Here is a 25,595-nt window from a genome sequence, read left to right as displayed (position 1 = left end):
CTGAGTGTGTTTTCTGCTGGGACCCTGGATGATACAAGGAGCATACATAATTTTTATAATTGGAAAATTTGTACTTAAGCACAAAGGACCACCCCCGCCTCCCACCTCCCAAAAGGAAGCACTCTTCACGACGTGGAGAGGCCTCTCAGTTTCCAGACTTCAGGGTGATTATTTTTGTTTCATTTTTGAGCCCTCACATGAAATTAGGCTTTAGGCTAGAACACCTATTTCTTAGAAAAACACACTTTCTCCTGGAGAGAAATTCTAGAAAGCAGTCGCGGGCTATTGACAAACTATAATGCTGCAAAGGGTTCTGGCCAAAAAGGAATCAAGGGAAAATCTCCATGGGGAGAAGGTGGCTCGGGAAGTGGCTCATCATCTGTAGTGCCAGCTGTAGTGCCAGCTGTGTGCCCAGTTGGGCAGTCATGGACAGAGCTGTGCCTTGAGTGGAGACCTGCCTCTGTGGCCACTGGAAACTCACCAGCCCCTGTGGCGTCTGGGCTCAGCAGCTGCCAGGCTCCCAGGGGGTAAGTGATACAGTTTGTTCAGTCCGGGGGTGGGTATGGTGGTAGGAGGTGGTGATGGGGCTGGTTGACGGGGAAAGCGGGGCTTGGCACGTTACGGTGCACGGCTCCACTGTTAGATCTCGATTGACAGGCTGACTTTTCCTCAGGAGGAAGTGTGGGGAAGAATCTCACAGTTGCAAGGCAGTAAAGAGCTGCCTGGTGGGCCTCCCTCTCCGCCAAGAGGCTTCGTGGCTCCAAAGTTCCAGAGGGGTGTGCGATGGGGAGGAGGGAGAAATAAGCTGCTGTACGCAATAGTGATGTGATCACCCTTGCAGAAACTTTCCAGTGGCAAGTGTGTTGAAGACAGCGAGCTTAGGGGAGCCAGCATAGTACAGAAGAATGAAACTGAAGGCAAGGGGAGGGGCTCTGAGAAGAGAACCATAAACTACCTATAAAGGACAGGGATGAAGGGTGAGGCTCAATAGAAGAGGGGGTTGGACAAAGCCAGTTAAAAACTCCAGCCTCAACACTTTGGTCAGTGACAGGCCCTATTTTCCTCATACTGCGAACTGAATTCTTACGTGAGTGAGCTTAATTTTCTACACTAACCTCTAAGCCCCATTATCAAGGGGACTGTGTTTATTGTGTTCATTGTGACAATGAATTAATTGACTACCCACCATAAAAATGTTGAGCCCTGTGCCAAGTTCTAGGAACACAGAGATAAAAAGTCCCTGTTCACATGAGGCTTACAGTCTGAAGGGAGGGATAGGTATCAAAAACATGACCACACATTAACAACCTAGCTGCATCTTAGAGCCATCTCATGGCTCTTGAAAAATATCTATGCTTGGGTTCCTACCCTGCAAAGACTCAGATTTGATTGGTCTTGGAATCGACCCTGGTATGGATCCTAAATGACTCTATTGTTCGGCTTAGTCTGAGAATTCCTGTTCTAAATACTCTCAGGGTTTCATGAAACATTATTCCCATGAAACATCCAATGATGCTCAAGTTAAATTTGGGAAATAATTTATTGTATGTATTAGATATTGAAGACTCCAATAAGTTCTATAGGAAAGAAACCGATTTAAACTTAAAAATATATCACAGAAGTAGAGATGTTTGCAAGCCGAGACCACTACTTTGGAGAAAAGGTGAAAGACATGATAGAACTTATAATAGGCCTGATTTATATTAAATACTTGAAAATGCTTCCCTGAAGAAACTACTTATAATAGAGCCATGAGCAATCAGTGGGCAGAGAATGGGAGAGCAATGTTCTAGGCAGAGGGATCATTGTTTTTTTAATTGAAGTATAGTTGATTTACAATGTTTTGTTAGTTTCTGGTGTACAGCAAAGTGATTCAGTTATACATTTATATATATATGTATATATATTCTTTTTCATCTTCTTTTCCATTATGGTTTGTCCCAGGAGATTGGATAGAGTTCCCTGTGCTGTGCAGTGGGACCTTGTTACATTTAGACCTATTCTAAACGTAATAGTTTGCATCTACCAACCCCAAACTCCCAGTCCATCCCTCCCCCACGCCCCTCCCCCCTTGGCAACCACAAGTCTGATCTCTGTGTCTGTGAGTCTGTTTCTGTTTCATAAATAAGTTCATTGTGTCGTATTTAGATTCCACATGTAAGTGATATCATATGGTATTTGTCTTTCTCTTTCTGACTTAGTTCACTTCGTATGATAATTTCTAGGACCATCCATATTGCTGCAAATGGCATTATTTTGTTCTTTTTTATGATTGAGTAATATTCCATTGTATGTATATATGTCTGTGTGTGTGTGTATGTGTGTGTGTGTATATATATATATATATATATATATATATATATATATATATATATTACATCTTCTTTATCCATTCATCTGTCGATGGGACATTAAGGTTGCTTCCATGTCTTGGTTATTGTAAATAGTGCTGCTGTGAACATTGGGGTGCATGTATCTTTTCGAATTAGTTTTCTCCAGATATATGCCCAGGAGTGGGATTGCTGGATCATATGGCAACTCGATTTTTAGTTTTTTAGGGAACCTCCATACTGTTTTCCATAGTGGCTGCACCAATTTACATTCTCACTAACAGTGTAGGAGGGTTCCCTTTTCTGCACACCCTCTCCAGCATTTGTTTTTTGTACACTTTTTTTTTTTAAGCAAAAAAGAAATTTATTGGAGGGATTTCTGGGACCTCACGAAATTGACAAGAAAGCTGAAGCACCAGACATGAAAAATGTGCAAGAGTGAAGAGGTCAGGCAGCTGAAAGCACAGCCGAGGTCAGGCCCCAGGAGCAGTATGAATGGGAAACCACTTGGCTCTGCTGCTACCACCATAAAAATCTCCAACTGTTTCAGGTTCTTTGTGTCACCAGGTCAAGCTTCAAGTCCTAGGTGGGGGCATCCAGTTGACTTAACTTAAAACATTCCCACAGCCAGGGAGAAGGAAAGAGAAGACATCCTCTTTTTAGTTTTTTTTTTTTTTTTTAATGGGAAGTGGAGTCCTGCAATTCACTTAATTTGTGACTTATTTCAAGTAGCAGAAGTGTTCATATGCCAGATAATCCTCCTCCATTTTGGAATAGTAGACCAATTTCCACTTGGTAGTCAGGATCAGTTATGCCAGCTAACACCATAATTCCCTCCTTTGCCTGTTGTTCCAGAAGCATGAGGAATCTGACGTTCTTGAGTGGCAGCTTTAACTTCCAATTCAGTGGAATCATGGTTATATTACCTGGTGGAAACATTCTTCCTTCTAGAATTAAAACCACTACAAAAACTCCTCAAATCACAAAGGAAGCCAGCAGCATAGAAAGCAAAGAGGAAATGATCTGCTAATATTGGAGGGTCTCCTGGAGAGGTGGAGGGCAGCTGTGGCCCATTGCATGGACGAAGACACAGGCAGTGGCAGCCCTGGGAAGTTCTCATTGGTGTGAGCCCTCTCAGAGGCCGCCATTTTCTTAAGACCTGGCCCCACCCCTATTTGTACATCTCACACCAGTCAGAATGGCCATCATTAAAAAGTGTGCAAATAGGGGTGGGGCCAGGTCTTAAGAATATGGCGGCCTCTGAGAGGGTTCACACCAATGAGATTTGAATTTCTCTAATAACTAGTGATGTTGAACATCTTTTCATGTGCCTGTTGGCCATCTGTATGTCTTCTTTGGATAAATGTCTATTTAGGTCTTCTGCCCATTTTTTGATTGGGTAGATTTTTTTTGTTATTGAGTTGTATGAGCTGTTTGTATATTTTGGATATTAATCCCTTGTTGGTTGCATCATTTGCAAATATTTTCTCCCAGTCCATAGGTTATCTGTTCATTTTTTTTTTTGAATTTTATTTTATTTTTTATACAGCAGGTTCGTATTAGCTATCTATTTAATACATATTAGTGTATATATGTCAATCCCAATTTCCCAATTCATCGCACACCCCACCTCCCCTGCTTTCCCCCCTTGGTGTCCATATGTTTGTCCTCTACATCTGTGTCTCTATTTCTGCCTTGCATACTGGTTCCTCTGTACCATTTTTCTAGATTCCACATATATGCGTTAATATATATTGGTTTTTCTCTTTATGATTTACTTCACTCTGTGTGACAGTCCCTAGGTCCATCCACGTCTCTACAAATGACCCAATTTCGTTCCTTTTTATGGCTGAGTAATATTCCATTGCATATATGTACCACACCTTCTTTATCCATTTGTCTACTGATGGGCATTTAGGTTGCTTCCATGACTGGGCTGTTGTAAATAGTGCTGCAGTGAACATTGGGGTGCATGTGTCTTTTTGAATTATGGTTTTCTCTGGGTATATATATGCCCAGTAGTGGGATTGCTGTGTCATATGGTATTTCTATTTTTAGTTTTTTAAGGAACCTCCATACTGTTCTCCATAGTGGCTGTATCAATTTACATTCCCACCAGCAGTGCAAGAGTGTTCCCTTTTCTCCACACCCTCTCCAGCATTTGTTGTTTGTAGATTTTCTGATGTTGCCCATTCTAACAGGTGTGATATGATACCTCATTGTAGTTTTGATTTGCATTTCTCTAATAATTAGTGATGTTGAGCAGCTTTTCATGTTCCTCTTGGCCATCTGTATGTCTTCTTTGGAGAAATGTCTATTTAAGTCTTCTGCACATTTTTTGATTGGGTTGTTTTTTTTAATATTGAGCTGCATGAGCTCAATATATATATTTATATATGTAAATATTTATATATTTTAGAGATTAATCCTTTGTCCTTTGATTCATTTGCAAATATTTTTTCCCAGTCTGAGGGTTGTCTTTTCGTCTTGTTTATAGTTTCCTTTGCTGTGAAGTTTCATTAGGTCCCATTTGTTTATTTTTGTTTTTATTTCCATTACTCTAGAAGGTGGGTCAAAAAAGATCTTGCTCTGATTTATGTCAAAGAGTGTTCTTCTTTTGTTTTCCTCTAAGAGTTTTATAATGTCCGGTCTTAACATTTAGGTCTTTAATCCATTCTGAGTTTATTTTTGTGTATGGTGTTAGGGAGTTTTCTAATTTCATTCTTTTGCATGTAGCTGCCCTGTTTTCCAGCACCACTTATTGAAGAGACTGTCTTTTCTCCATTGTATATCCTTGCCTCCTTTGCCATAGATTAGTTGACCATAGGTGCATGGGTTTATCTCTGGGCTTTCTATCCTGGTCCATTGATCTATATTTCTGTTTTTGTGCCAGTACCATATTGTCTTGATTACTGTAGCTTTGTAGTATAGTCTGAAGTCAGGGAGTCTGATTCCTCCAGCTCCATTTTTTTCCCTCAAGATTGCTTTGGCTATTCTGGGTCTTTTGTGTCTCCATGCAAATTATAAGATTTTTTTTGTTCTAGTTCTGTACAAAATGCCATTAGCAATTTGATAGGGATTGCATTGCATCTGTAGATTGCTTTGGGTAGTTTACTCATTTTCACAGTACTGATTCTTCCAATCCAAGAACATGGTATATCTCTCCATCTGTTTGTGTCATCTTTGATTTCTTTCATCAGCGTCTTATAGTTTTCTGAGTACAGGTCTTTTACCTCCTTAGGTAGGTTTATTCCTAGGTATTTTATTCTTTTTGTTGCAGTGGTGAATGGGATTGTTTCCTTAATTTCTCTTTCTGACCTTTCATTGTTAGTGTATAGGAATGCAAGAGATTTCTGTTCATTAATTTTGTATCCTGCAACTTTACCAAATTCATTGATTAGCTCTAGCGGTTTTCTGGTGTCATCTTTGGGATTATCTACGTATAGTGTCATATCATCTGCAAACAGTGACAGTTTTACTTCTTCTTTTCCAATTTGTATTCCTTTTATTTCTTTTGCTTCTAGGCTAGGACTTCCAAAACTATATTGAATCATAGTGGTGAGAGTGGACATCCTTGTCTTGTTCCTGATCTTAGAGGAAATGCTTTCAGTTTTTCACCATTGAGAATGATGTTTGCTGTGGGTTTGTCATATATGGCGTTTATTATGTTGAGGTAGGTTCTCTCTGTGCCCACTTTCTGGAGAGTTTTTATCATAAATGGGTGTTGAATTTTGTCAAAAGCCTTTTCTGCATCTATTGAGATGATCATATGGCTTTTATTCTTAAGTTTGTTAATATGGTGTATCACATTGATTGATTTGCATATATTGAAGAATCCTTGCATCCTTGGGATAAATCCCACTGGATCATGGTGTATGATCTTTTTAATGTGTTGTTGGATTCTGTTTGCTAGTATTTTGTTGAGGAATTTTGCATCTATATTCATCAGTGATATTGGTCTGTAATTTTCTTTTTTTGTAGTATCTTTGTCTGGTTTTTGTATCAGGGTGATGATGGCCTTGAAGAATGAGGTTGGGAGTGTTCCTTCCTCTGAAATTCTTTGGAAGAGTTTGAGAAGGATGGGCGTTAGCTTTTCTCTAAATGTTTGATAGAATTCACCTGTGAAGCCATCTGGTCCTGGATTTTGTTTGTTGGAAGATTTTTAATCACAGTTTCAATTTCATTACTTGTGATTGGTCTGTTCATATTTTCTATTCCTGGTTCAGTCTTGGAAGGTTATACCTTTCTAAGAATTTGTCCTTTTCTCCAGGTTGTCCATTTTATTGGCATAGAGTTGCTTGTAGTAGTCTCTTATGATGCTTTGTACTTCTGCGGTGTCCATTGTAACTTGTCCTTTTTCATTTCTAATTTTATTGATTTGAGTCCTCTCCCTCTTCTTCTTGATGAGTCTGGCTAAAGGTTAATCAATTTTGTTTTTCTTCTCAGAGAACCAGCTTTTAGTTTTATTGATCTTTGCTATTGTTTTCTTTGTTTCTATTTCATTTATTTCTGCTCTGATCTTTATGAATTCTTTCCTTCTACTAACTTTGGGTTTTGTTTGTTCTTCTTTCTCTAGTTCCTTTAGGTGTACGGTTAGATTGTTTATTTGACATTTTTCTTGTTTCTTGAGATAGGATTGTATTGCTGTACACTTCCCTCTTAGAACTGCTTTTGCTGCATCCCATACGTTTTGGATCATCGTGTTTTCATTGTCATTTGTCTCTAGGTATTTTTTGTTTTCCTCTTTGATTTCGTCATTGACTTCTTGGTTATTTTGTAAAGTATTGTTTAGACGCCATGTGTTTGTGTTTTTTACGGTTTTTTTCCCTATAATTTATTTCTAATCTCAAAGCGTTGTGGTCGGAAAAGTTGCTTGATATGATTTCAATTTTCTTAAATTTACCGAGGCTTGATTTGTGACCCAAGATGTGATCTATCCTGGAGAACGTTCCATGTGCACTTGAGAAGAAAGTGTAATCTGCTGTTTTTGGATGGAATGTCCTATAAATATCAGTTAAATCTATCTGGTCTATTGTGGCATTTAAAGCTTGTGTTTCCTTATTAATTTTCTGTCTGGATTATCTGCACATTGGTGTAAGTGAGGTGTTAAAGTCCTCCACTATTATTGTGTTACTGTCGATTTCCTCATTTATAGCTGTTAGCTTTTGCCTTATGTATTGAGGTGCTCCTATGTTGGGTGCATATATATTTATAATTGTTATATCTTCTTCTTGGATTGATCCCTTGATCATTATGTACTGTCCTTCCTTGTCTCTTGTAACATTCTTTATTTTAAAGTCATTTTATCTGATATGAGTATTGCTACTCCAGCTTTCTTTTGATTTCCATTTGCATGGAATATCTTTTACCATCCCCACACTTTCAGTCTGTATGTGTCCCTAGGTCTGAAGTGGGTCTCTTGTAAATAGCGTATATATTGGTCTTGTTTTTGTATCCATTCAGCGAGTCTGTGTCTTTTGCTTGGAGCATTTAATCCATTCACATTTAAGGAAATTATCGATAGGTGTGTTCCTGTTACCATTTTCTTAATTGTTTTGGGTTTGTTTTTGTAGGTCCTTTTCTTCTCTTGTGTTTCCCACTTAGAGAAGTTCCTTTAGCATTTGTTGTATGGTTTTGGTTGTGCTGAATTCTCTTAGCTTTTGCATGTCTGTAAAGCTTTTGATTTCTCCATCGAATCTGAATGAGATCTTTGCCGGGCAGAGCAATATTGGTTGTAGGTTCTTCCCTTTCATCACTTTAAATATATCATGCCACTCCCTTCTGGCTTGTAGAGTTTCTGCTGAGAAGTCAGCTGTTAACCTTATGGGAATTCCCTTGTATGTTATTTGTCGTTTTTCCCTGTTGCTTATAATAATTTGTCTTTAATTTTTGTCAGTTTGATTACTAAATGTCTTGGTGTGTTTCCCCTTGGGTTTATCCTTCCTGGGACTCTTCTGCACTTCCTGGACTTGGGTGGCTATTTCCTTTCCCATGTGAGGGAAATTTTTGACAAAAATCTTTTCAAATATTTTCTCAGGTCCTTTCTCTCTCTCTTCTCCTTCTGGGACCCCTATAATGCGAATGTTGGTGCATTTAATGTTGTCCCAGAGGTCTCTTAGGCTGTCTTCATTTCTTTTCATTCTTTTTTCTTTATTCTGTTCTGTGGCAGTAAATTCCACCATTCTGTCTTCCAGGTCACTTATCCGTTCTTCTGCCTCAAGTATTCTGCTATTGATTCCTTCTAAGGTATTTTTCATTTCAATTTTTGTATTGTTCATCTCTGTTTGTTTGTTCTTTAATTCTTCTAGGTGTTTGTTAAACATTTCTTGCATTCTCTCAATCTTTGCCTCCATTCTTTTTCCGAGGTCCTGGATCATCTTCACTATCATTATTCTGAATTCTTTTTCTGGAAGGTTGCCTATCTCCACGTCATTTAGCTTTTTTTCTGGGGTTTTATCTTGTTCCTTCATTTGGAACATAGTCCTCTGCCTTTTCATCTTGTCTATCTTTCTGTGAATGTGGTTTTCATTCCACAGGCTGCAGGGTTGTAGTACTTGTTGCTTCTGCTCTCTGCCCTCTGGTGGATGAGTCTTTTCTGAGAGGCTTGTGCAAGTTTCCTGATGGGAGGGACTGGTGGTGGGTAGAGCTGGGTTTTGCTCTGGTGGGCAGAGCTGAGTAAAACTTTAATCTGCTTGTCTGCTGATGGGTGGGGCTGAGTTCTTTCCCTGTTGGTTGTTTGGCCTGAGGCGACCCAGCAGTGGAGCCTACAGGCTCTTTGGTGGGGCTAATGGTGGACTCTGGGAGGGCTCATGCCAAGGAGTCCTTCCCAGAACTTCTGCTGCCAGTGTCCTTGTACCCGTAGTGAACCACAGCCACCCCCACCTCTGCAGGAGACCCTCCCACACTAGCAGGTAGGTCTGGTTCCGTCTCCTACAGGGTCACTGCTCCCCCGGTACCTGGTACGTGCACTACTTTGTGTATGCCCTCCAAGAGTGGAGTCTCTGTTTCCCCCAGACCTGTCAAAGTCCTGCAGCCAAATCCTGCTAGGTTTCAAAGTCTGATTCTCTGGGAATTCCTCCTCCTGTTGCCAGACGCCCAGGTTGGGAAGCCTGATGTGGGGCTCAGAACCTTTACTTCCGTGGGTGGACTTCTGTTGTATAATTGTTTTCCAGTTTGTGAGTAGCCCACCCAGCAGTTATGGGATTTGATTTTACAGTGATTGCGCCCCTCCTACCATCTCATTGCTGCTTCTCCTTTGTCTTTGTACATGGGGTATCTTTTTTGGTGAATTCCAGTGTCTTCCTGTTGATGATTGTTCAGCAGTTGGTTGTGATTCTGGTGCTCTCGCAAGAGAGAGTGAGCGCACGTCCTTCTGCTCTGCCATCTTGAACCAATCTCCTCTGGCCTCTTCTTCTATGCTGTTAATCTTTATGAGCCTACTGGAGGCTGGAGGAGAGAGTTCATTCCTTGGTTTCTCCAGCTTCTAGAGGCTGCTTGCATTCCTCTGCTTCTGTGTCCCTTCTTGGTGTCCGTTCATTTTGTTTTGGGTTTCCTTTGCCATGCAAAAGCTTATAAGTTTGATTAGGTCCCATTTGTTTATTTTTGCTTTTATTTCTATTGCCGTGGGAGACTGACCTAAGAAAACATTGGTATGATTTATGTCAGAGAATGTTCTGCCTGTGTTCTCTTCTCAGAATTTTATGGTGTCATGTCTTATATTTAAGTCTGTAAGCCATTTTGAGTTTTTTTAGGTGTATGGTGAGTGGGTGTATTCTAACTTCATTGATTTACATGTGGCTGTCCAGCTTTCCCAACACCACTTGCTGAAGAGACTGTGTTTTCTCCATTGTATATTTTTGCCTCCTTTGTCAAAGATTAATTAACTGTAAGTGTGTGGGTTTATTTCTGGGCTCTCTATTCAGTTCCACTGATCCATATGTCTGCTTTTGTGCCAGTACTATCCTGTTTTGAATACCATAGCTTTGTAGTATTATCTGAAGTCTGGGAGGGTTATGCCTCCAGCTTGTTCTTTTTCCTCAGAATTGCTTTGGCAATTTTGGATCTTTTATGGTTCCATATAAATTTTAGGATTATTTGTTCTAGTTCTGTGCAAAATGTCATGGGTAATTTGATAGGGATTGCATTAAATCTGTAGATTGCTTTATCAATGTTTTATATTTCTCAGCATATAAGTCTTTCACGTTGGTAAGGTTTAGTTCTAAGTATTTTTTAATGTGATTTTATGTGATTTTTATGTGATTTTACTTTCTCTTTCTGTTATTTCATTGTTAATGTAAAGAAATGCAACAGAGTTCTGTATGTTAATCTTGTATCCTGCTACCTTGCTGAATTCGTTTATCAGTTCTAGTAGTTTTTGTGTGGAATCTTTAGGGTTTTCTATATATAATATCATATCATCTTCATATAATGACAGTTTTACCTCTTCTCTTCCAATTTGGAAACCGTTATTTCTTTTCCTTGTCTGATTGCTGTGGCTAGAACTTCCAATATTATGTTGAATAAAAGTGGTGAGACTGGGCATCCTTGTCTTGTTCCAGATTTTCGTGGGAAAGCTTTCAGCTTTTCACCATTGAGCATTATGTTGGCTGTGGGTTTGTCATGAATAACTTTTATTATGTTTAGATGTGTTCCCTCTTTACCCACTTTGATAAGAGTTATTATCATGAATGGATGTTGAATTTTATCAAATGCTTTTTCTATATCTATTGAGATGATCATGTGGTTTTTGTCTTTTCTTTTGTTGGTGTGGTTTATCACATTGATTGATTTGCATATTTGGAACCATCCTTGTAACCCTGGGATGAATCCAACTTGACTGTGGTGTATGATCTTTAATTGTGTTGTTGGATTCAGTTTGGTAATATTTTGTTGAGAATTTCTGCATCTATATTTATCAAAGATATTGACTGTAATTTTCTTTTTTGGTATTTTCTTTTTCTGTTTTTGGTATCAGGGTGATAGTGGCTTCATAGAATGACTTTGGGGGTGTTCCCCCCTTTTCAATCTTTTGGAAGACTTTGAGAAGGATCAGTATAAGTTCTTCTTTGTATGTTTGGTAGAATTCCCCAGTGAAGCCATCTGGTCCTAGACTTGTTTGCAGGGAGTTTTTTTTTTTTTTTAAACAGACTCTATTTCACTTCTAGTGATTGGTCTGTTCAACTTATCTGTTTCATCTTGATTCAGTTTTGGTGGACTGTATGCTTCTAGAAACTTGTCCATTTCTTCTAGATTGTCCAATTAGTAGGCATATAATTGTTCATAGTATTCTCTTATGGTTTTTTTGTATTTCTGCAGTATCAGTTGTTATTTCTCTTCTTTCATTTCTTTTTTTGTTTATTTGGGTTCTCTCTCTTTTCTTGATGAGCCTGGCCAGAGGTTTGTTGATTATGTTTACCCTTTCAAAGAATGAGCTCTTAATTTTACTGATTTTTTTCTATTTTTTTTAATCTCTATTTTATTTATTTCCTCTCTGATCTTTATTATTTCCTTCCTTCCACTGACTTTAAGTTTTGCTTTTTCTAATTCTTTTAGGTGGTAGGTTGGGTTGTTTGTTTGAGATTTTTCTTGTTTTGTCAAGGAAGGTCTGAATCGCTATGAACTTTCCTCTAAGAACTGCTTTTGCTTCATCCCATAGATTTTGTATGGTTGTGTTTTCATTATCATTTGTCTCAAGGTATTTTTAATTTTGCCTTTGATTTCATCACTGACCTATTGGTTTTTAGTAGCATGTTGTTTAGTCGCCATGTAATCTTTGTTTCTCATTTCTCTTTTTGTGGTTGATTTATAGTTTCATGCTGTTATGATCAGAAAAGATGCTTGAAATCATTTCTACCATCTTAAATTTGTTGAGGGGGTGTTTTGTGTCCTAGTACATGGTCAATCCTAGAGAATGTTCCATGTGCACTTGAAAAGAATGTATATTCTGGTTTTTTGGGGTGTAATGTTCTGAAAATATCATAAGTCTAACTGTTCTGTTACATCACTTAGGATATCTGTTGCCTTATGGATTTTCTGTCTGGAAGATCTGTCCATTGATATGAGTGGGGTGTTTAAGTTTCCTATTTTATTGTATTTGGCAAAGGGATCATCACGTGCAAAGAACATGCAGCGAGGGAAATGGTTTAAGATCAGAAATAAGGCCAATGCCACTGGAATGTAGGAGGTGAAGGGAAAAATGAAAAAGACAAGATTTCTGCCTTCAAGGAACTCCTCATACCTTAGAGAAAAACATTCCAAAAACTCCTTATTACTCTATGGATCTATGCTTTTCCAAATATAACAGGAAGAAGACATCAGTGTAAGGAATAACCCTTCACTAGCTGATATAAAAACCCAATTTCATGTTTGTCCTTACCTAGCTTACATAATTGTTTGAAATAGCAGATATGCTTTCATAAGTTGTTGGCTTAGGCTAATGCTAGTATTAGGTCATGTTTACTGAGCATACAGCGTGGCTAAGAAAGAGAACTGACTTGGAGATTGAATCAAGATGCCAAACTGACACATGCCTGCCTACCATTTTTCTCTCCAAATCTCTTAAAAGATAAACAAGTTATGTAAAAATATATCAATTATTTAGAAAACAAAAAAGTGAGCCATACATACCCATTTCTCTCCCCCTCATTTCCTCCTTAATTTCTAGCAACCACTAATCTGTTCTTTACTTTTATAATTTTGTTATTTCAAGAGTGTTATATAAATGGAATAATACACTGTGTAGCTTTTGAGGATTGGCTTTTTTACTCAGCATAATTCTCTGGAGATTCATCCAGGATGTTGACTATATCAATAACTTTGTTCCTCTTTATTGCTGAGTAGTATTCAATGGCATGAAGGTACCACAGTTTGTTTAACCATTCACCTGTTGAAGGACATCGGAATTGTTACCAGTTTGGGGCTATTACAAATAAAGCTGCTGTAAACATTTGTGTGCAGGTTTTTATATGAACACAAAATTTTCATTTTTCTAGAATAAATGCCCAGTAGTGCAATTGGTAAGATGTATGGTATTTTCATATTTAGTTTTTTAAGAAATTGCCAAACTGTTTTTCGGAGTGCCTGTATAATTTTACATTCCCACCAGCAATGTATGGGTGATCCGATATTTCTGCATTCTGGCCATTTGGTGCTGTCACTATTCTAAATTTTTTGCTACTGTGATATGCATGTAGTAATATTTCTTTGTGGTTTTAATGAGCCTTTCCCTAATGGAAACCTAATGAGTTATTATTATACAGTGGAACATGAGCAGAGTGTATTCTGAGAGGGAAAGTAAAAACTACTCTTGGGAAAATAGGTACCACCCTGAAAAGATCATTTGAAATGAATTTTGAATAAGATAATGGTAAGTAGGGTAAGAAAGAAAAAAATATAATTAGAGATTTGAGGAAAATACATAGGAAAGGAAATATAATCAAAGTATACTACTTGAGTTTGCAATGTCAAAAACTTAAACTCATAATAGTATAAGCATTGTTGCCTTAACTAAAAATAGAAATATAACTATATTGAGAGAATAAGAAAGTGTAGATGAGTGTGGTATTGTGAGAGAGTTAAATTCTTTTTTGTTATAATTCTAATTGCATACATAAGACCGGTAATTGCTAAATCAAAAAATAGCCATAGAAGCTTATTGATTAAAGTAGACAAGTAACTATGAGAAGTAGAGGAGTTAAAAAGAGGCTGGCTCTGAGGGGAAGAAGGATGGTAATAATGGAGCAAATAAGGGTTGTTTTTTCATTATAAATAAGCCTTTCAGTACAAATTTGCTTTTTAATACTATTCTTATAAGGATATATCACTTTGGACAAAAAAAAAAAAATTAAAAGTGTGTAGAAAGAGACTCTCAGAGTAAATAAATTTAACTCTATACTTTTTACAAGAGACAAATGTTTTTCAAATGTCATGGAAAGGATGAAAATAAAAAGATAGAAAAGACAGGAGGCAAATGGAACCATAGAAAGCAATGTTAATTACAAACAGAAACTGAGGCAAACAGCATTAAGCAAGACAAATAAAGCAGCTTCTCAGAGATCAATGATTAAAGGGACAAGTACTTTAGAAAAAAACAGGGATTTAAATAACACACACACACATTCCCGCTTCATACCCAATGGGGTTTACACATTCTTTTCAAACACCAAGTATGGTACATATCCATGATTCATTGGTTAGCCACAGGTAAGAATTAAAAAAAATCTCAACAGGGTACAGTCCACATTTTAAAATTTTCTTATTGTAATATAATACAATTAGAAATTAACAATAAAACTATGGCAAAAAATATGGCCAGTTAGAAGTTTAAGATAACTCATCTAAAAACTTTGGTTGAAGTGGAAATGAAACAAATTATAAATTATTTATTAATAAGTGATCATTATAGCAATGCATTTTAAACTTTTTGGGTATGGACAAAACAGTAATCAAGGGAAAAATATAGCCTTAAAATCCATGAATTAGAAACAAAAATAAATAAAGAAGTAAATTAGGTTTTCAAAAAAAAAAAAAAAAAAACTAGGAAAGAAGTAATAAAGTAAACCCATGGAAAGCAATAGGAATTGGCAAAGCTAAAGCCAAAAATTAATAAAATAGAAAATAAGCAAGAAGCACATTTTATGAATCAAAAAAGTCAATTCTTCAAACAAACCAATAAAATAGACAAATGATCAACAATTCTTAAAAAAGGGCACAAATACATGACTTTTGAGGTTCTAAAGGGTCTCTAACCACAGGGGAGATTTAAAAATTGTGTTCAACACTATATCAATAATCATAATCCAATTGAAACTTCTGTAATTTGGTAAAAGATATCTACCAGAAGATTACAGTAGACATCATACTTAATAGTAAAATATTAGATGCATGTTGACAAAAACAGGTCAGAGAGAAGAACACCTACTATCCCAGTTACTATACACAATATAATGGGAACTAGAATTCACATTGATTCTGGTTAATGAAGGAGATCTGAAAAAGAATGCAAAGTATTAGGAAGGAAGGGACAAAATGATCCTTTCTTGAAGATGAAATGACAAAAAATATTCATGAGGTGCAGGACAATCTACTGGGAAAAAAAAAGCTGTTACTAAGAGAGTTCAGTAAAGCAGTTAACTAAAGATTGTTTTAAAATTACAATAGCTCTTCTACTGTCCCACAATAGCCCATTAGAGAATATCTTGAAAAGAGAGTTCATTTATAATAGCCACAAAAACTGTAAAATATATCCAGCATGAAACTTTACAGGAAAGAAGACCAATAAATAAATAAAATTATTAAACTTTCCTGAATATGTAAAATTCAACTTTATTAGGAAGACATGTCATGGATGGGAAGTCTTTCCAAATTAATTTAGGAATATGATGGTATCTCAATAAGATTTAAAAAATTAAACTTGACAAGCCAATTCTAAAATTCATTTTGAAGGGAACATATTACCACAGGGAGGGACTTGCTATACCAGATGTTAAAATATACTATGAAGTTATTATATGGCATTAGCATAAGTATAGGCAGATCAGTGAGACAGAGTATGTGAATACATAAACATTTCCACTTCCAGTTTACAATCCCAGAAAAAAATATTCTCACAGGTAAGAGACACATACTAGGATTGCAACATTATATAATAGGAAAAAAATTGAAACCACCTATGTTCATCAGTGGGAGAGTGATTAAATACATTATGGCATCTCTGTCTATGGAATAGCAATACTATACAGCTATTTAAAAGAACGAAGATCCAAACACACTGACATATGTATACTGTTGAACTGAAAAAAAATCTAGCTGTGTAACTAGACAAATAGTATGATATTTATATTAGAGCACACAAACAAAACTATACATCCATGTGTATATACATATATGTGTACGTGCATCAAGAAAGGGTTTGTAAGGGTATACATTAAACTCATAACAGAGATTAACTTGGTGATAGGGATGTGACCTTGGGGGAAGGGTAAATCTCGACTTTTTTTTTGAAATTTTTATTTTTCATTGGAGTATAGTTAATTTACAGTGTTGCATTGGTTTCACGTGTACAGCAAACTGATTCATATGTATATGTACATATACATATATCTATTCTTTTTCAGATTCTTTTCCCATTTAGGTTATTACAGAATATTGAGTAGAGTTCCCTCTGCTATGCAGTAGGTCCTTGTTTGATTATCTGTTTTATAAATAGTAGTGTGTATATGTTAATCCCAAACTCCTAATTTATCCCTCCCCACCACTTTTCCCTACAAAGGCTTTAATAATTTGCTATTAAAGCCTTTGTAGGGAGGAATTAGGGTGGCAGTTTCTAATCTGTGAGGGAACAAGATGAGAAGAGAGGTGGGGAAGGGCATCATCCAAACCAGGGTACTGCCCACATGCACTGGAGCAACTACAGAGGCATCACGTCATTGGCAGACTCCAAAGTGTGACCACTTCAAGGCTTGCTTTTGAAAAAAAGCTAGAAAATAATTCATCCTGCAGATGGAAAATAGATGCTGCACTGCACCTGTTAAAGGATACCTTCCTATCCACCCCTAACCCTGCAAAGAGCAGTAAAATCACTTTTGAAAATGTTTTCTGCTTTGGGACTACTGGGAAATGACATATCCTCTGCAAATGAGAGCTCCAGGGAGGTCACCCAAGGCAGCGAGGAGAAAATGTGGAATGAAGTTCTGGCAATTGTCCAAAGCATCAACGTATCTGAAATAGCTCTAGTTTCGCTCTGTAAGCCATGAAACCTGGTGAGATGGGACCAAAAGATGCAAGCACTCTTTTTGAGTCCAAGGAGGAAACACCTAGAAACAGACTGTAGCTCTCTTAGCTTCATTTTTCTGTTTTCAGGGAAGATGCAGGCAGAAAAGTCCAGGGGGTCTCACTCAAAACTGTTTTCTGGGTTTTAAGCTGAAATTTACACCTTTAATCTCCAAATTGTGATGGCAGTTGGCCTGGTGCATTGCCCTCGGGGCCTGAAGAAGGTGTATAAAGAGATGCTCTTTAAAATATTTCTGGATATCAACAAACTTTTTTTTGAAAAAAGAAAACCCAAACCAAACCAAAACAAAACCCAACATGTTGATGAGTTGAGTGTAAATAAGAAGAAACAGAAGGATTCAGATTTTTCTTTCAAAAACTGGCTTAAGCATGAAGGGGGAAAACATCCAGGTGTCAAAATAGGCTTGAGGTTTTGCTGAGCCCAAAAGTTCTGGAGAACAGTATGAGATGCTTTTGCCAAACCCTAAATACTGCAGGGTTAAACCTTCCCTCTAACCAATTAGATAATTGCCATTTCATTCTGTGGATTTAATTGTTTCTTCTCTTTTAACGCAAACAAAATATCCTTGTCTCAGGGTAATTTTGCTAATATTTTCATAATTAAATAATTACTTCAACCCTGAATGAAAAACTGTCCTGCTGTCTCTAGGTACAGTAGTCTGGCAGCTGTTTTAAATAACCCTTGAGAGCAGTCAGGTTAAGGACTCAATTTATGACCTTATAAATTAACAGAGGGAAACCTACTCCATAATGCAACAGACAATTCTATTTATAATGCTTAATTAAGCCCCTCCAGTCACTAACAAATCCCATTTGTGACCTTTCATTTCAACCTCCCCCAAATGCAAGTCTCCTGAGATGATAGGTGTTAATATGTGAATGTTGATAGAATTTGCTGGCATTATGGTCACATATTATTTACCTGATGGTCTGGATAAATTAGCTCCTGATAGCTCACTAATCAAATGTAAGAAAACGTCAAGTTGGGCAGCATTGATGAAACCCTTTATCAAAGCCCTGCAGAGAGGTAGAAAGAAAGGAAAATGCCCATGTCTAACATTGCCTGCAAACACTTGCTCTGAATTTCAGAAAATCTTGGCAACCAAGAGGAAGTATCAGAATTGTATTGAAGGATGGCTGTGGGCAGCCATTCTTGGTGGCTTCATTTATTTGCTGTTGCTAGTAGCCTCAGGCTGCCTTCTCTTAGCTTGATACAGAAAACCCAAAGTGATAACCAATTCAATGCTGTTTTACCTAAGATATTACAAACACAGTGGAGTTATCTGGAAAATTCCAAGTAACTCAGAAAGCTACAGGGTGTGGGTAGACTAATGTTTGTAGACATAGAAGTGTCTCCTGGAAACAGGCTCTAGAAGGAGAAAGGAAGCACATATACTACTTGGACATTTTTGTGGCCCAAGGGAGTAGTAGTGACCTGAACACAGAAATTCTTGGACTATGGCCTGGCATCTTGGAATATGTTCGGAGAGTCTTATCAGATTTTAGGACCGTTCAGGGTATTTCCATATGTAGAATCAGCATAATGTGATACTTGTGGCTCTGCTGCGAGTCTTTAGGCAAGTCCTTAATTTCATTGCTTCAGTTTTCTCATCTGCAAAGTGGGAACCATATAGTACCTACCTTATAGGGTTGTTGTGAAGAATAAATAGAGTTAATACATATATAGGCTTTAAACAGTGCCTGGTGCGTAGTAGGCACTATGTAAGCCTTGGCTGTTATCATCATAGCATCTCCATAAAATCTTTCTCCTGTGGGCTCTCTCCTTTCCCAGTGCTGCCATAGCAGCCAGGTCAGGCTGTTGTGACCTCTCTCCTGAATAGCTTCCTAATTCATTTCCTTATTCTAAATCCATAACTCTTCCAATACATCATACACAGTGTTTGCACTTAAATCTTTGAAAAGTCTACTTCTGCTCTTGTCCCTATCTTATTCAGTGGTCCGCAGAGTTCATCACATAAAGTCTAAATTCCTTAATCTTGATTTCAAGCCTAATTCTACCCCTTCCTCCTAACCCTAGTTTCACTTTCTAATTACATTTCACTGCTTCTTCTCACGAACCCTCCCCTGGAGCCACTGCAAGCTCCCTTACTCTCTTCTACTTGTTCTGGCATGTTCTTGCTTTTATACCTGTGCTCACTGTTCCCTCCGCTTGGCGTTCACTTTCCTCCCAGTATCTTCTGCTTCAAATCCCAGCTGTCCTTGAAAACCAGGCCCCATTGCCACTGCTACCCTGGGGCCTTCCTGATTCTGTCATTTAACCATCCCTCTTTCTTTTCTGACCTCCAATGTTGTTGTTTTAGTTCTTAACCCTAGTTACCTGCTATTACAGCTATTAATTTATATGCCCCCTATTTAGTACGTTCCATATCTTAGCCTCTAAGCCCTGTAAATCAAGGCTGATTCTTTAGTGTGTCCTACTCAGTCCTGTCCTGAACCGTATGCTATGCGCAGAGCAGGCCCTCTGCAAACAAGAATGAAATATTAATACTAATATTAATTGAGTCTGTGACTTAGTCACTTTATTGCTCTGTTTGACTGCCTATGGAAATATTTCAACTCCAAAAAGTAAATAGGATGAAAAAATACCATCAGCAGGAAAAACAAACATACAAAATGCACACTTGATCCCCAAACAATGGATTGTTTTTTAAGAAGGAGCAGTAACAAAAATATTTGGAATCCAGTACCTTTATATCTGGTTACTACAGCTGCGTTGACACTAAGAGGCTCATGAAAGCTGACAGTGAGTGATGTGCTGCTGGTTACCATGAGACAAGCATTGGTTGGCACCTCAGGGGCTCCTGGGACAGAAGGAGAAGCACAAGGATCTTAATATAGCAAATCCTTTTCAAACAATGTTCCTGCCTCTTCAAAGGGTACCCCGAAACACACACTATGGAAACATTTGTTTGTAGAGCCTAATAGATTTTGCTTTTGAACATTTATTTTCATTGGAAGTCTCAATGGCCTTTATTCATTGCCATTGTGGTCTTATTTGAGCATTAGAACATCTTCTGAAGGGGTAAATAATACCAGTTAAGCCTTCTCAAATTATCTTAGAAACACAATAGGAGATTGGACTGGACCAGTGGAGAGGAGGCCAGAAAGTGTTAGCAGGAACCGACATTGTAGATAGAGACTGTTACATTTCATAAAGTACTTTCATGTAAATCATTTCGTTGGAGCCTTTTTGCAAGCCTGTTGGTAGAAAGAGTAACAGCATCCCCACTTTTAGGATGAGGAAACTGCAGCCCAAAGAGGCCAAATTACTGGTTCAAGGACACAGTGAAGACATAGCTAGGATGGAAGCCCATGGCTTCAGATGCCCAATTCTGGGCTCTTGCCAGTATGGAATGCTAACTTGCCTTGCTCTCAGGCTGCTTCCAATTACATCAGGTACTATTTTTCTAAGAAAGACTTCATGGGCAAATGTCATGTCCACTAACCTCAGGTTTTAAAGAACTTCTGATCACTCTAGGTACTTTTTAACACCCAGAAGATGTTTTGTAATTTAGAAAAATTTTAAAAAATGGCATCAAGCCTAAGAATGTGACTGATTCTAGTATTAATCTGTCCTGAATGAGGTACCATAGTAAATACATTTATTGAAACAATTGCTGAATATCTTTTTTTAAAAAACGTGTATCAGCGTTGCTAAAGAGATTGTTAATATTAAAAGCAACCTTTCATTAATGTTACTTAAGCTATTTGCTTCAAGAGAAAGGATTAGGCCTAGATTTGGTATTTAGTATACAATACTACAGAAAACAAGAATTTCCCTGCCTTTGGTGTTTATTTATATCACAAAGCAGAGGCAGATAATTCCCAGCCTAATGAACCTATCTTTCCCTTATGTTTAAATTTTCAAGCCTAAGTTTTAGTTTTTGTTGTTTAAATAAGATCACCTGTTGGAATAAGAGTTTACTGTTTCACAAGTGTTTGGATTTTATATGAATTTTTATATCAAGGGTGGCACTAAGCAGTACCTTCCAGTGCTAATGAGTATTATCCAGAAACAAGGCTTTTCTTAAACTAACTTTTGTTAGAACTGGTAAAGAGAATGGAAGTGCAGACAAAAGCGTAATTCATGGGTTGATTGTCCTTCTCTGTTGCCTGTATTAACTGAAGGTCAGTTTATATAAGCTGTATATAGTAGAGAGTTGAAAACAACTTAAACTGGAGCTTGAAGCAGAAACTGGACAAATAGGCAAACAAATGGTTTTCCACCTCCACATCCCAAAATATAGGCACTTAGGGCATCAGACCATCCAAGTCATTAGGCATTAGGGTGTAGCGGGTGGAAAGTGCTAGATGAGTGTGACATGGTGGAGGGAAGCCAGCAGCACTAAAGCCTCATGGCTGTTGTCAGAGAACCTATCAGGAGCCAGAAAATCAAGCAAGACAAAAGATCCTTTTACAGCCTCCCAGAGCCCTTGCTCCACATAGGCTGACAACGGCCATCCATGACCCTGTAGAGCTGCAAAAAATCAGTGAAAGAAGGCCCGGCTGTCTCAAACCAGCGTTCAGTCTAGTTAAATGTACAAGTCCTCTGCTTATACTCACTGGCATGTTCAAAGCCTGTTTTCATGCGTCTGTAGAGTCGGTACCTCCACTCCCAAGCTTTCAGTTGTTTCTCTTTCTCTGTGTTGTCCAGGCTGAATTTTTCATTCTCCACCTGAGTAGACAGTTCACTCACCCTCTCCTGGGCTTCCTGCACCAGTGTGTTGAGGTGCATTGCTCGGCTTTCCAGGCTGACAACTGAAGGGAAAAAAACGGGGTGACTCCCTTTTCTTTCTGGGGAAATGCTACTTCGTTGGCAGGATATCTGAGAGTCTACTATGGGTTTTTAAAAATGCCTGGGGAAAGTGGAATCTATGTTCATTATTAACTATCTTACTATGATAAGGTCTAATTGGTGACACAACTAGTTGATAGTACACCTAACAACTTAAGATATTCCCATTGCCCTCTGGCCCAAATAGCTGCCTAGCAGAGTTAATTAGAATTCCACTAGTATGAGGCCCACTTCTGTTTCACATTGCACACATTTGTTTCCGTGATTTTCAGAGGGAAAAACACTAAGGGGCAAAAGCTTTGTAGGACTAGGAAGGCCTTAAGAAAAGTCGTCCACGAGGCAAGTTGCATTCTACTGAAGAATATGTTTGGTTTTTTTGTTTTTGGTGTTTTTTGTTTGTTTGTTTTTGTAGAACCTGATTCAAATCTTCTGTTCATATATTCTTCCCAGCTCATAGAGATTTTTGTATGTGTGTCTTAGTGGTAATTTTGTTCTTGTTAATCAATTTACTTATTGCTAACAAAGTGTTCCACTACTGCTGCCCCAGTAGAGCTAGTGAGTCCTGATGGTTGGGTGACTTGGGTGTGATCAGACATTGATCTTTGATCAGTTTGATCTTTGATTGTGGTCTGATTGGAGGAATGGTTTCTGGAGATGCCCATGCCCAAGAGAGCAAGTTATACTAGCTCCTCTTGCAGAGAGAGGTTGTCAGGCTTGATATTTCTGTTTTATTCAGTGTGTGATAATCTTTATTTGATTCACATCATATTGTTTACCCAACCTTCCCTTGTGTGACTGAACGTTCATGTCAATGATAGAACATTTCAAATTCTTATGTCAGGTTGGGAGTCTGCTTCTTGCTGTTTACTCACGGCACTCATGCATGTGAGGGCCTGCCTAGGTGCTCACTTGGTCACTTCAGTGGAGCCCTTCCTGGTTGGTGACAGAGAAAGAAGACAACCTTAGCATGGGCATGTGGTAGAGGATCATACAAATAATGAAACAGATCAGAGTCAAGTTCTGCGGATCTGTCACCAACATGTGGTTGACATTCTCTATGACCAAAACAATATTTCCCCCTGGTGGGTGGGAAAGAAATCCAACCATTTCATCCTTCTAATCCAGAGAGAAAATATTATGAAGATAATGCAAGTGAAAATTTGTTAGGTATATTTTGAAATGGAAATTAAGTGGTTATATAGGCATGTTCGCATTAATTATAGGAAACGAATACTAATTTATTATTGCCCCTGCTCACCATCAGTCTAAATTTATTTATAGATGAGGTCAATGAAAAATTAGTTGAGTCTTTTTCTTTTTCTTTCTTTTTAAAGTTGTTGTTTAGAACACTCAGGACTGTGTTTTGCTGCACATTTGTCATGGTTAATGAATGTTGCTATAGCAGTCAATCATGTACTCTAAATACTGTCACACTTTTTTTTTAAAGCCTCAGTCATGAGCCATGACAGAAAAATAAACAAACAAATATAAAGCTAAAAAACTCTTTCACTGAGCAGCCACACTATACATAATCCCTTGGGAAGGCTAAAGGAGGCCAGAATAAATGATAATATAAGTGCTGTGGATGTAGGGAAGCAATGATGGTGTATGAACACAGAGGTTCTGGAGAAAAAAAATACACATACACACACATGGGCACATACTCCTGTGGAAAAATTGGCAATATTAGCAGCCTCAAGGTGCAATTTCCTGGAGCAGTGAGATTGACAAGTCAGTACTAAATGCTGTTAATTTAACTAACTTCAGATTAATGCTAGAGTCTGCTGTGACTGAAGCCCTCAAACACAGTCTCATTATAGCCTTGCTGGGAAGGTCCTAAATATAGGCATTGACAGTTTAAAACAAATTCGTATACATTTGTGTATTTTTAGACATAGGTTAGGCGTCAGAGTTTGTGTCACAGTTTTCAGGTTGATTAATTGACCCAGTAACTGCACCCTCTACACTCTCCCCCCCTCCTTCTTCCACTCCAAATTGTGGAGAAAATGGGGGAATTGTCTTTGCTAAGTCATTCAGTGAGCTTTTTATTGAAAGCCTGATGTTTGAATTGCATGCATGCGTCAACACTTGGGTGATAGACACATGATTTATAAAAATAAATTTTTCTAATACTATGAAATCCCCCCTATTAATTTTTATATCCACAACAGTTATTACTGGTGTGAATCCAGGTGGCATTTCAGATGGACAGCTTCTCTTGAGCTATGCTTGGCTCCCCCTGGAAATTTTTCCTGCTTTTCCTAGCACAAAACATTTTGTTTCTAGACTTTGCCTTTACTCCTAGACTGTAGACCTGATGCTATTTGAGTTGTAGTGGTAAAGAGATTCTGTATCTTTAAGATAAAGCATTCACCTCTTCGTAGAATAACAAGGAAGATACACAGAATTTTATAGCCAAGTAAGTTTTCCAAGATCATTTAGATCCCTGTGCTTCTCAAAGTGAGATACCTAACATGCAGCGTAGCATGGTGGTGGTGTTGATGGGGTGCAGTGGGCATCTCTGAAGCCTCAGAATAAATATGTGTGTCTTTCTGGAGCATCAAATTTTCAATGCAGATTTTGATGAAAGCAAATTATTTAGAAGTTAAAACAAACACTTCTATTATGGAGAAGAATGGAACATTTTCCTAAAAAATTAAGATAAAAAAAGAAAGTTTATAGATCTCTCTCTCTTTTTTTCCCCAGGCTAAGTTCCCAGATACCCCTGGGAGTATACCTACTCACTTGCTTCTGTTAGAAGTAATTCCATGCACGAGTTGGAGAGGCACTAACTGAGCCAATGGTTTCAAACCATTTCACCAAGCAAACCTTTTATTATTTTTATCCTATGGATTTTTTAATAGTTTAATAAAACACTCTCTTTTGAAGGATTTTCTTTATTGACTGCCAAATCAGCTGACTTAATCATTTTTCTCCCTATTAATAATGACCTATATAACTGCCAATAGAAGCCTATCTTCAGAATTAGATAATCAGACCTAACAAACTGGGTTAATGTTTTAAGGAAAATCAAGTAAATATGATAATCATATTAGAATTTGTAGTTTTATCTTGAGTAATGATGTGTTGGTTAAGTTTTTGACACCTTGGAAATTGTTTGGGGAGCCCCATTCCTATTTTTTCCACCCCAGAATGGGAACCTTTTCAACCCCCTTATTTTTAAAGATAAGGAAACTGATACCCAGGGAGGTGGGATGATGATCCAAGGTTTCCTTAAAAACCTTAAACTTAGTGAACTTCCTCTAAACCTAAATGGAACACAAATTAACCTATTCTTTATGTATTGCAGTTTTCTAACTGCTATCTATTTGGCACACGATTGGTGAACTCATTTTGGTTGGCTGTTTGGATATAGAAACTAGAAAGGTTAATGTCAATTTTGTGATTAATTTTCCTGCCCATCCACTTCCCTTTTTCTTGGGTCCATTCTCTTTTCACTTCTACCCTCTAGATATTTTGAGTCCAGAACTCCTGTATCTGTTTGCAAGGTTTGGTCTTTCCACTCTTACTGCAGTTGATCCCTTCTCCAGTCAAGCAGCTATCCCTCTGTGCAGCCATAGCCAGCACAATAGAGGGTCTGTGAGTGTGTGGTGAGCTGTCCGGCTGGGGCAAGACCACTTGGCGGCTCCTGAAATAGG

The 25,595-nt window shown here is 37.9% G+C and overlaps 1 protein-coding gene and 1 long non-coding RNA gene across 5 annotated transcripts in view; one reads left to right on the top strand and one right to left on the bottom strand.

Annotated features, from left to right (window-relative positions):
* The window catches only part of ANKFN1 (ankyrin repeat and fibronectin type III domain containing 1), a 427,590-nt gene that overhangs the window by 103,763 nt on the left and 298,232 nt on the right, over window positions 1-25,595 (bottom strand). For all 4 annotated transcript variants that reach the window (XM_082439936.1, XM_082439937.1, XM_082439935.1 and 1 more), the window contains 2 exons: window positions 21,705-21,899; window positions 19,829-19,942 (listed from right to left, as the gene is read on the bottom strand). In XM_082439936.1, coding sequence (XP_082296062.1) covers window positions 19,829-19,942; window positions 21,705-21,899 — 309 coding nt within the window. The remainder of the gene's footprint in view (window positions 1-19,828; window positions 19,943-21,704; window positions 21,900-25,595) is intronic.
* Window positions 1-25,595, top strand: part of LOC309649789 — a 404,889-nt gene that overhangs the window by 117,580 nt on the left and 261,714 nt on the right. The gene's annotated exons all lie outside the window — the stretch shown is intronic.

Source organism: Balaenoptera physalus (genome assembly GCF_965194825.1).
Source record: "Balaenoptera physalus genome assembly, chromosome: 20".
In the NCBI taxonomy this organism is placed as follows: domain Eukaryota; kingdom Metazoa; phylum Chordata; class Mammalia; order Artiodactyla; family Balaenopteridae; genus Balaenoptera; species Balaenoptera physalus.
The sequence above is the reverse complement of the archived record's forward strand: the minus strand, read 5'-3'. Positions and strand labels throughout refer to the sequence as shown.